At 38.4% G+C, this 12,734-nt stretch overlaps 1 protein-coding gene across 1 annotated transcript; it reads left to right on the forward strand.

The window, feature by feature from the left end:
* Positions 1-2,844: 2,844 nt before the first annotated feature.
* Positions 2,845-12,343, forward strand: Oosp2 (oocyte secreted protein 2). Its single transcript, XM_052189681.1, is given in 4 exon segments — positions 2,845-2,914; positions 7,625-7,806; positions 10,168-10,271; positions 12,202-12,343. Coding segments are annotated over 4 exon segments (492 nt in total). The 5' UTR covers positions 2,845-2,850.
* The last annotated feature ends 391 nt before the right edge of the window (positions 12,344-12,734 follow it).

The following is a 12,734-nucleotide window of genomic DNA, read 5'->3' on the forward strand; positions in this document are numbered from 1 at the left end:
CAACAGTTGTATTGTAGATTCATCACTTCTTCATAGAGTTAGAAAGACCAATTTGCAAATTCATTTGGAATACCAAAAAACCCAGGATAATGAAAACTATTCTCAACAATGAAAGAACTTCTAGGGGAAAATCACCATCTCTGACCTTAAGCTGTATTACAGAGCAATAGTGATAAAAACTGTATGGTATTGGTACAGAGACAGGCAGGAATATCAATGGAACAGATTTGAAGAGCCAGAAATGAATCCACACATGTATGGCCACTTAATCTTTGACAGCATTTCCAACAAATGGTGCTGGATCAACTGGCGGTCAGCGTGTAGTAGAATGCAAAGCAATACATTCTTATCTCCCTGTACAAAGCTCAAGACCAAGAGGATCAAGGAGCTCCACATAAAAACAGATACACTGAAACTATCTGAAAAGAAAGTGGGGAAGAGCCTCGAACACATGAGCACAGGGGAAAATTTCCTGAACAGAACACTAATGGCTTATGCTCTAATATCAATTGACAAATGGGACCTCATAAAACTGCAAAGCTTCTGTAAGACAAAGGACACTATCAATAGGACAAAACAGATTGGGAAAAGATCTTTAGCAACCCTACATCTGATAGGGGACTAATATCCAATATATACAAAGAATTCAAGAAGTTAGACTCCAGAGGCTCAAATAACCCTATTAAAAATGGGGTACAGAGTGAAACAAAGAATTCTCAACTGAGGAGTATGGAATGGGCCAGAAGCACCTAAAGAAATGTTCAACATCCTCAGTCATCAGGGAAATGCAAATCAAAAGAACCCTGAGATTCCAGTTTACACCACTAAGATCAAAAACTCAGGTTATAGCAGATGATGGTGAGGATGTGGAGAAAGAGGAACACTCCTCCAATTTTGGTAGGATTGCAAACTGGTAAAACCATTCTGTAAATCAGTCTGGCAGTTCCTCAGAAAATTGGATTAGCTGAGGGCCCAACTATACCTCTCCTGAGCATATACCCAAAAGATGCTCCAACATATAACAAGGACACGTGCTTCACTATGTTCATAGCTGCCTTATTTATAATAGCTAGAAGCTGGAAAGAACCCAGATGTCCTTCAATAGAGGAATGGATACAGAAAATGTGGTATATTTATGCAATGGAGTACTACTCAGCTATTTTGTTTGTTTGTTTGTTTTGGTAATCTTTTTTAATTTTTATTAGATATTTGCTTTACTTACATTTCAAATGTTATCTTCTTTCATCATTTCCCCTCTGAAAATCCCCTTTCCCATCTCCCCTTCCCCTGCTCACCAATCCCCCACTCCCACTTTCCTGACCTGGCATTCCCCTTAATAGGGCATTGAGCCTTCACAGGACCAATGGCCTCTCCTCTCACTGATGTCTGAAAAGGCCATCCTCTGCTACATATATAGCTGGAGACTCTTTGGTTGGTGGTTTAGTTCCTGGGAGTTCTGGGGGTACTGGTCAGCTATTAAAAGCAATTAATTTATGAAATTATTAGGCAAATGGATGGAGCTAGAAAATATCATCCTGGGTGAGGTTACACAATCACAAAAGAACACACATGGTGTGTACTCATTGATATGTGTATATTAGTCCCAAAGTTTGGAACACACAAGATACAAATCACAGACAGCATGAAGCTCAAGAAGAAGGAATACCAAGGTGTGGGTGCTTCGGTCCTTCTTAGAAGGAACTGAAGAGACTAAAGAGACTGAAGGAAAGGCCATCCAGAAACTACCCCACCTGGGGGGTATCCATCCTATATGCAGACACCAATCTCAGATACTGTTGTGGATGCCAAGAAGTCCACAATGTCAGGTTCTTGATATAGCTGTCTCCTGAGAGGCTCTGCCAGAGCTTGACAAATACAGATGCGGATTCTGACATCCAACCATTGGACTGAGCATGGGGTCCCTAATGGAGGAGTTAGAAAAAGGACTGAAGAATCTGAAGGGATTTGCAACCCCATAGGAGGAACAGCAACATCAACCAACCAGACCCCCCAGAGCTCCCAGGGACTAAATCACCAGCCAAGGAGTACACATGGAAGTACCCATGGCTCCAGCTGTATATGTAGCGGAGGATGGCCTTATTGGGCATCAATGGGAGGAGAGGCCCTTGGTCCTGTGAAGGCTAGATGGCCCAGTGTAATGGAATGGGAGGGTGGGGATGCAGTAGTGGTTGCGTGAGAGGGGGGGAACACCCCCATAGAAGTAGGGGGCAGGAAGATGGATTAGGGGTTTCTGGCAGGGGGAAACTGGGAATGTGGATAACATTTGAAATGTAAATAAAGAAAGTATCTAATAAAAACCTATTTCAAACAACATAGTAGTTACTGTCAATATTTTAATTGGGGGCACTTAGGTGATTTAACAGTCCATTGCAAATAGTTATCAAGTGAAACATTTAAAAATATTTTTAATTAATTTTTTGAAAAATTTATATACTATATAGTGTCTTTTATAATATTTACCACTGGCTCTTCCCCCTAATTTTTCTCAACTCTAGCCCTCTTTCCATCCCCACTCCCAACTTTCTGTCTTCTTTTTGTAATATTTTATTGACTCTAATTTGTGCTGCACAGTGCTGGGACCATCTTTTAGAGCATGATCTACCTGTTGGGTATGCCTCTTTGAGATTTGTGGTGCAACTAATCTGGAGAACCTGAGTTTTAAGTAGTTAGCATATCAGTGAGAGCTCCCTCGCCCCTGCAGGCTACCTAAACAAGAAAATGAAGGCAGCTGAGCATGGGCTGCCTCATAAAAGCACTTAAGTCAGCCGTGACCTTTCCCCTTTGTTTCTGAGTGGTGCCCTGCTGTAAGTCTGCCCAGTGGGGGTCTCTATGGCTTTAGAGGTCCTGGTTCACACTGCTGTCTTGGTTTGGACTTGTGCTTGGGACATTGATGGTAAGTGAGCATTTGGAGATACTTCCTAGAAAGGGTACTTACTGTGTAACGATTGATTGATTGCCTTCCATATAGACTCTTTTGGAGGATACTTCCTTGAAAAAGTAGTGTGTGATGATTGTGTTCTCTACAGAGCTGTGATGTTGTTATAAATTTTCTGGAAGACAAATACTTTCATGCAAAGCAGACTTGCGAATTTACATGTTTCAGTTCTCAGACATCCTCCTTTCCTATACTTTGGTCTTTTTTGTATAATATATCTCATTTACAGAAATATTCCATGGCTCTGCCTTTTCAAACCTACTGCCAATTATCTGTACTTGATAGTATTGAAATTAGTCATACTGTGTCTCTGAAACTGACCTTCCCACGTCCAGAATCTCCATATTTCTTCATGATGATGATATTGCTTTCTGTTCTTTTAAAAGTATTGCCCTAGCTGGTTGTGATAATACAAGTCTACATAATTCTAGTACTTAGAAAGGTCAAGCTGGTGAATCAGGAGTTCAATGTCACCTTTGGCTACATAGCAATTTTGAGGCTAGCCTGGGCTACAGAAACACACACACACACACACACACACACACACACACACACACACACACACATGCTTTTCTGCCAGTGACCTATATCAGATTGTGATAGTCCTGGGAAGTTATGAAGACCAAGATAAAGCAAGTCTGCCATGTTTAAAGGTTCACTTTGATATCTTCCTCTCATTTCACCTAGAATCAAGATAGTTCCTAGTTTTCAGGTCTGACTAAATGCTAGCTTTTCCAAGGCAGAATTCTTGTGTTGTTATTATTTACAAAGTTGGCTTGTCTATTGCTTTTTGTTAGAAGTGGAGTTTCTTTTAGAACTGAAATACAGTTTTCTTATTTGTCTGTTTAGCTTGGAGAACTTGTAGAAGTGAGGACCCTCTGTTGGTTCTGGCATCCTTTCATTTTACAGTGCAGTCTTTAGGCTAGTGCAGCAGTTAACGGCTGAAATAGGCAGCACATGCAGAGGAAGTGATAACCCGCAGGTTCTAGCTTTCCGGGACAGATTGAGTAAGGTATCTGCGCCCTGGTCCTAATTACTGTTTGGAGAGGCAGGAAGAATTTCTTAGGTTGATGCATTCAATAGCTATGTGTGGTCCTCAGTAATTTTTCAGATGTTGGAGGGACCACCGTAAAGTGTCCAACTGACTGAAATGTGGCAATGGGAGGTGGGAGTAAACCTTAAAAGCATGGACCTTCAGTGTACCTAGGTCCGCTTACTTTCTCAAACCCAGTTTTAATCTTAGGTGCGAGATACATTGTTTTCTTTTAAGGAAGCTTTTTCTGATTCCCCTATTTAGGGCATATTAGAATGACATTTTAAACACACAAAGACATAGATGTAGAACACCTTCTACACCTGTAGAAATTTACCTTTGTCTTCTTAATGATGGCTTGTCTCCAAAGACCAAGAACTCATAGGCCCCATTGGTTTTCAGAGGCCGCTGTAGCCTTCCACTCATTGACCACATATATTTTCCGTTATCGGAAGTTCCGCCCAATACATCCATTAAAAGTAACTTTCATGATTGGCTTTCTGAAGATCTCAGTGTATAGGCTAAGTGTAAGTTTTACCTGAGGGTGGATTTTCCAGCACTGTAAAGCTGAGAGGAGGGTGAGTTTTCTCTCTCCAGACTCCTTTCTCTCATGGTTGAAGCTGTTTTGCGTTCCTCCGGACTATATTTTCTCTTCATCCCCTCACAAAGGTTGTGCAGATAAAGTACTCCCTTTCATACACTCCTGAATATAGCACCTTTTGTGGGATCTCAGTTCTTCAGAAGGAAAAGAATCATAGGTGATCTTATTTTTTCATCCTTGATGTTGCTGATTTTCACCTGTGAAATATCAGACATTTATGTATGTGAGAGTAATTAAGCAGATGTATTTTAAAAATAATGACTTAGAAAATAATTTATTGTATAATTTATCTCTTTTTTGGTGTTTTACATTTTTTTATTGGAAATTTTCTTTATTTACATTTCAAGTGTTATCCAATTTCCTGTCTCCCCCCCCCCCGAAACTCCCTATTCCATTGTCCCTCCCCCTGCTTCTATGAGAGTGCTCCCCCAGCCACCCATCGACTCCCACCTTCCTGTCCTGGCATTCCCCTACATTGGGGCATCGAGTCTTCCCAGGACCAAAGACCTCTCCTCCAATTGATAAAGCTTTTGGGCTAATATCCACTTATCCAACAAGACCATCGTCTGCTACATACGCAGCTGGAGCCATTGGTCCCTCCATGTGTACTTAGTTGGTGGTTTAGTCCCTGGCAGCTCTGGGGTGAGGGGGTCTGGTTGGTTAATGTTGTTTATTTTCTGAGGAACTGCCAGGCTGATTTCCAGAGTGGTTGTACCAGATTGTAATCCCACCAACAATGGAGGAGTGTTCCTCTTTCTCCACATCCTTGCCAGCATCTGCTGTCACCTGAGTTTTTGATCTTAGCCATTCTGTGGGTGCCCTTGCATTTGGAGCATAGATGTTCAGAATTGAGAGTTCATCTTGGTAGATTTTTCCTTTGATGAGTATGATGTGTCCTTCCTTACTGTTTTTAATAACTTTTGGCTACTCCAGTTTGTTTCTTGGGACCATTTGCTTGGAAAATTGTTTTCCAGTTCTTTACTCTGAGGTAGTATCTGTCTTTGTCACTGAGGTGCATTTCCTCTATGCAGCGAAATGCTGGGTCTTATTTATGGGTCTAATTTGTTAGTCTACATCTTTTTATTGAGGAATTGAGTCCACTGATGTTGAGAGATATTAAGGAAAAGTAATTGTTGCTTCCTGTTATTTTTATGCTATTTTTATGTTTTTGTGGTTATCTTCTTTGGAGTTTGTTGGAAGATTACTTTCTTACTTTTTCTAGGGTGTAGTTTCCCTCCTTATGTTGGAGTTTTCCATCTATTATCCTTTGTAGGGCTGGATTTGTGGAATGATATTGTGTGCATTTGGTTTTGTCATGGAATAACTTGGTTTCTTCATCTATGTTAAATTGAGAGTTTTTTGGGTATAGTACTCTGGGCTGGCATTTGTGTTCTCTTAGGGTCTGTATGACATCTGCCCGGGATCTTCTGGCTTTCATAATCTCTGGTGAGAAGTCTGGTGTATTTCTGATAGGTCTGCTTTTATATGTTACTTGCCCTTTTTCCTTACTGATTTTAATATTTTTTCTTTGTTTTGTGCATTTGGTGTTTTTACTATTATGTTATGAGAGGAATTTCTTTTCTGGTCCAGTCTGTTTGGAGTTCTGTAGGCTTCTTGTATGTTTATGGATATTTCTTTGTTTAGGATAGGGAAGTCTTCTTCTATAATTTTGTTGAAAATATTTACTGGCCCTTTAAGTTGGAAATCTTCACTCTCATCTATACCTATAATCCTTAGGTTTGGTCTTCTCATTGTGTCCTGGCTTTCCTGGATGTTTTGGGTTAGGAGCTTTTCACATTTTTTATTTTCTTTGATTCTTGTAACAATGCTTTCTATGATATCTTCTGTACTTGACATTCTCGCTTTCATCTCTTGTATTCTGTTGGTGATGCTTTCATCTATGACCCCTGATCTCTTTTCTAGTTTTTCTATTTCCAGTGTTGTCTCCTTTTTTGATTTCTTTATTGTTTGTACTTCCATTTTTAGATACTGGATGGTTTTGCTCAATTCCTTCACCTATTTGTGTTTTCCTGTAATTCTTTAAGGGATTTTTGTGTTTCTTCTTTATGGGTTTCTACCTATTTAATTATGTTCTCTTGCATTTCTTTAAGGGAGTTCCTTAGTTCCTTCTTAAAGTCTTCTATCATCATCATGAGATGCGATTTTTAAATCTGAATCTTGCTTTTCCAGTTTGATGGGTATCCAGGACTTGCTGCAGTAGGAGAACTGTATTCTGATGATGCCAATTAGCCGTGGTTTCTGTTGCTTATGATTTTGTTCTTGCCTCTTGCCATCTGGTTATCTCTAGTGCTACCTGTGCTTGCTGTCTCTGATTGGGGCTTGTCCCTCTTGTGGGCCTGGGGCACTGTGATTTTAGGTGTGTCAGCACTCCTGGGGAGACCAACTCTCTCCTGGGCAAGATTTGTATAAGGAGGGCTGTGGGACACCCTTAGCTCCAGGGTGCATGCAGATGGAGACTGGAAGTATCCTGTCCCCAGATGCTCTGTTGTTCCTGTGCCCTGGGTACTCCTGCCAGGTTCCTCTTTGAACAGTTATTGGAGCAAAAGTGGTGATCTCACCTGTAGGCTTAGGAGTGGGAGCGCTTCTGGGACACTAGCTCTCTCTGTGGGATTTGGGTACAGAGGACTGTGGGGACAACCTTAGCTCTGGGGCACAGATGGAGTCAGGTCTCAGGCTTTATTTATTTATTTATTCCTCTTTTTATTAGATATATTCTTTATTTACATTTCAAATGATTTCCTCTTTCCTGGTCCCCCCCCCCCCATTGGTTTCCCAATCAACCCCATCCCGCTTCCTTGTCCTGATATTCCTGTATACTGCTGCATTAAGCCTTTCCAGGACCAGGGGCCTCTCCTCCCTTTGATGTCCAACAAGGCTATCCTCTGCTGCCTATGTGTCTGGAGCCATAGGTAACATTAGGCTCTTTTTAAAGATACGCTTATTCTTGGCAGAAAATTAGCTCTTTCTTGAAGTTAATACACATTTGTCATTTTCTCATGTGTATCTTCTACAGTGGATGTACAATGTTCTCAGGACTAGATGATGGCCATTGTTAGCATGGCTTCCCAGAACAGAAGCAATCCGCATGTTTTTGCTGATGTATTATTTCTGGGACAGGGCTGCCCTGCAACTCGAATACACACATACAAATATGATTTTATATACCCTGTTTTTCACTGTGGCATCAGGAAAAAGGTGAGAACTTTGCAGTGCTGTCTGTAAAAGTGGTAAGTGTTTTGTCTTGCTTATTTGCTTACTGTTAACATTATGGTCCTTTAAGTGAGCCATATCCATGATTATACTGGTAATAACAATGACCATAGCATCTTAGACTCCCACGTGTATTCCTCCCCAATTATTGGGTCAATTTCAGGCCCAGAAACTTGTAACACAGATCTGTAGACTAATGATGCAGGCAATGATTTTAAAAATTAAAGATTCTAGTCTACTTCATAAAAGCTTGGTAAGAAGTTTTTTTTTTAATTGAAAAAAGAAGGAAAAACATTTTATGATAAAATCGAAGACTTACATGGAAAACATTTTTGACAAAATTGAAAAAAATAAAGAAAAACATGTTAAAATTGGCAATTGTCATGGAAAATTAAAGAGTAAAATGTTAGACATAAAGAACATTGCTAAATTAATTGAAAAAGGAAGTTGAAACATTTTATGATAGAATTGAAGATTTATGTGGAAAATATTTCTGTTAAAATTGAAGAAAAATATAGAATAACATGTTAAGATTGAAGATTATTATGGAAAATTACACGGATAAAATAGTAGGCATAAAAATATTTCTATGTTGATTGAAAGTGTAATTATAAACATTTTCTGATAAACTTGAAGATTTACGTGGAAAATATTTCTGATAAAATTGAAGAAACATAGAAAAACATGTTAAGATTGACTATTTCATGGAAAAATTACACAGATAAAATTGTAGGCATAAAAACATTACTAAATTAATTGGAGAGGAATTACAAACATTTTTTGATAAAATTGAAGATTTACATGAAAAATACTTTTGTTAGTATATGCCTTTTTATTGAGGAATTGAGTCCATTGATGTTAAGAGATATTAAGGAATAGTGATTGTTGCTTTCTGTTATTTTTGGTGTTATTTTTATGTTTGTGTGGTTACTTTCTTTTGGGTTTGTTGGAAGATTATTACTTTCTTGCTTTTTTCTAGGGTGTAGTTTCTCTCCTTGTGTTGGTGTTTTCCATCAATTATCCTTTGTAAGGATGGATTTGTGGAAAGATATTGCATATATTAGGTTTTATCATGGAAAATCTTGGTTTCTCCATCCATGGTGATTAAGAGTTTTGCTGGGTATAGTAGTCTGGGCTGGCATTTGTGTTGTCTTAGGGTCTGTATGAAATCTGCCCAGGATCTTCTAGCTTTCATTGTCTCTGGTGAGAAGTCTGGTGTAATTCTGATAGGTCTGCCTTTGTAAGTTACTTGCCCTTTTTTCCTTACTGCTTTTAATATTCTTTCTTTGTTTAGTGCATTTGGTGTTTTGATTATTATGTGCCTGGAGGACTTTTTGTTCTGGTCCAGTCTGTTTGGAGTTCTGTAGGCTTCTTGTATGTTCATGGGCATCTCTTTCTCTAGGTTAGGTAAGTTTTCTTCTATAATTTTGTTGAAGATGTTTACTGGCCCTTTAAGTTGTAAATCTTCGCTCTCTTCTATACCTATAATCCTTAGGTTTGGTCTTCTCATTGTGTCCTGGATTTCCTGGATGTTTTGGATTAGGAGCTTTTTGTACTTTGCATTTTCTTTGACTGTTGAGTCAATGCTTTCTATGTCATCTTCAACACTTGAGATTCTTTCTTCTATCTCTTGTGTTCTGTTGTTGATGCTTGCATCTATGACTCCTGATTTCTTTCCCAGGTTCTCTATCTCCAAAGTTGTCTCCCTTTGTGATTTCTTCATTGTTTCTACTTCCATTTTTAGATCCTGGATGGTTTTGTTTAGTTCCTTCACTAGTTTGTGTTTTCCTGAAATTCTTTAAGGGATTTTTTCTGTTTCCTCTTTAAGGGCTTCTACATGTTGACTCATGTTCTCCTGTATTTCTTTAAGGGAGTTATTTATGTCCTTCTTGAAGTCCTCTATCAGCATCATGAGATAAAATTTTAAATCCAACTTTTGCTTTTCTGTTGTGTTAGGGTATCTGGGACTTGCTGTGGTGGGAGAACTGGGTTCTGATGTTGCCAAGTAGCCTTGGTTTCTGTTGGTAGTGTTCTTGAGCTTGCCTTTCACCATCTGGTTATCTCTGGTGTTAGTTGGACTTCCTGTCTCTGGCTGGAGCTTGTCCCTATTGTGGGCTTCTAAGCCTGTGTCCGTACTCTTGGGAGATCAACTCTCTTCTGGCAGGGTCTGTACACAGAAGGCTGTGGAGCCACCTGAAAACTCATTAAGTGGCTGTAACTTCACATGCACCTGAGAATGACAGAAGCCACCATTTGAAATATTGATGATTTCTGTTTCGTGTTAACCTCTATGAATGGCTTTTCTGTTGCTAGGATACCTTCCTCCTAAACAGTATGATTTCCTAGGTTATTTCAGAAGAAATTGTCTGTTTTGAAACCAAGACATACTTTTGTCCAAGGAATCATTGTTCAGAACTTCAGATAATCCGTGTTCAGTGTTCTGTATCTCGGTGAGTCCTATAGATCTCTCTCCTTTGAGCTGCTCTCACAGAAAGAGATACTTTAGAGACTATATACTGACTTTCCCATGAGAATAATTCAAACAAACCCTAAGTAATTATTTATAAAATACTTCATTATATACCTTATTATTTTACATTTTAAAAAGTTAAATATATTAATTTTAGAATCAAAACACTATGGAGTTGAAAGGGTCTAACATATAGTTTAGTAGTCAGAGATTAAGGTACAGTATTGTAGTTTACAATTACAAATCAAGATAAAATACTCCATCACCTTAACAAATAGAAGAATTAGGAATTCACACACACACACACACACACACACACACACACACACACATGAACATGCACACACTAATTTGGGAATCTGAAATTTCGTTTGTTTTATATTTGCTTATTTATTTAATTATTTTCTGTATATTTGTGGGTGCATATGTCACAGACTTTGTATGGAGTTCAGTGGACAAGTTGTGGGACTTGTTGCTCTGCTTCCAACCTGTGGGGGCTGGGAATTGAACTTGGGTCACAAGACTATCTGGCATAAACCTTTACCTGCTGAGCCACTGGTCCATGGCATCAATGTATTTTGCTGTTATCTCATTTATAGTACAATTTTTACAACAAACTTTTTTATGTTATGAGACTAAATGTCTAAAATGTGAGTGAAAATAAATCTGCCATTTTAATAGGAACTAGTAGAGAATGAAGAAGGGTTTGTTCACCTGTATGATTAAATCACTTGTTTGCACTTTTATGGAAATAAAATTGGATCCAGAAAGTGCCTCATAGGTACTTTGAGGTGAAATTCAATAGCATCCTGATATATACTACTTGCCATGTCATAGAAATGTTTATATTGAATGTTAAAAACTCTTAGGGGGCAAGTGTAGAAATCATAAAACAACTTATAACCTTGTCTAATATACAAAATACTTGATATTAAAAAAGAATTTAGAGTTCAGAGCAAATGTGTAATGTATTTTAATGTGGCAAATCATATGTATTGTTTGTTTTTGTATCACTGTGATAAAGTAAACATAAGATAAAATTTACCATCACTACCACCCATACATGTGGATTTCAGTGGCAGAAAATACATTTACCTTGGTAGTATCTATGACCTTCCATATAACTATTTTTTTCTAAGGTAAAGTAGGTTGAGGGATTTAGTGACATTCTGAGGTGTACCAGAAGCCCCAATTAAAGCCAAACTTGATTAAGTCATATTTATACATATGCATATACATACATAAATATATAATCTTCTGCATATACCACTAAATTCTAGTTGTAATGTAGAGTTCTGACCCATTGTCTCATAGCTAGTGCTTCTTCAAGGGCTATATTAACAGAGATGAATGGGCATCCCTCTGTCAATGATAATTACTCTCTTGTTTTTGGCCTACCTACATTAGAAAAAAATGATGGCAGTGGACAAGGGAGAAGGCTCAGTGAATCAGAGTACTTACAGCTTTTGCAGATGTCCTAGGTTCAATTTCTAGCACCCACATGATAGTTCACAGCCATCAATCTCTCCTGTTTCAGGGGTCTGAAGTCTTCTTCTGACTTCCTCAGGCACTGAGGAATTTATAAATTAAATAAATCTAAAACTAAAAAAAGATGACTAGTCAGATAAAAAGATGTGAGCAGAACTTTGGTGCATAGACTTTAATATTGTATACAAACATACGTCCATTCATTTACCTCCAGAAATCCAACTGAATTACTGACCAGAGACTCACTAGGCAGACCTGTCTTGAACTTACAGTGATTCTGTTGTCTCTGACTTCTAAGTTATTGAGCTGATGATGTGATAGTGTTTAATATAGATAAGAATAATTTGATTCCAAGTGTTGACTTGGAAAGCTATGGCACCAAGAGCTCCAATCTTGATCCTCTCTGCTCCCCCTTTCTTTAGGAAGTCAGTGTGGCTTATGCCAGTGTCTACTGAGAACCCCCAACCCCCTGAGAGTCCCTTTATGACTGACCTTGAAGCTAAACCAGAAGAGTTGGGGTTATTAAATGTTCACCAAGATGCTTCCTCCCTGAATAGGAGATAGGGGCAGTGCTGACATCACAAATTTCACTGTAAGACAAACCCTTTTTTTCAATAAGAAAAACAGTACTGGCATAAGTTTCTTTTCAGATATCTCATTCCTATACACCAATTAAATAAAAGCTATGCTTATGAAGATATATTCTCTGATTATTTTACTCATGTGTATGGCTTGTAAATTACATGTTACCTACTAGACATTCTATATTATTCATTTCAATTTTGCTATCTCTTTTGTACCTAGATTCAAGAATATGTTCTTAATGGCAAATTTGAACATTTAATGCTTATTTTTTAAATTGTGCTGCTGGGGTGTGTGTGTGCACACATGCACATGCTTGTGTAGAGGATAGAGGACAACCTGTGGGAGTTGATTCTTCTCTTCAACTATGTGA

The sequence above is a fragment of the Apodemus sylvaticus genome, chromosome 1 (genome assembly GCF_947179515.1).
Source record: "Apodemus sylvaticus chromosome 1, mApoSyl1.1, whole genome shotgun sequence".
In the NCBI taxonomy this organism is placed as follows: Eukaryota; Metazoa; Chordata; class Mammalia; order Rodentia; family Muridae; genus Apodemus; species Apodemus sylvaticus.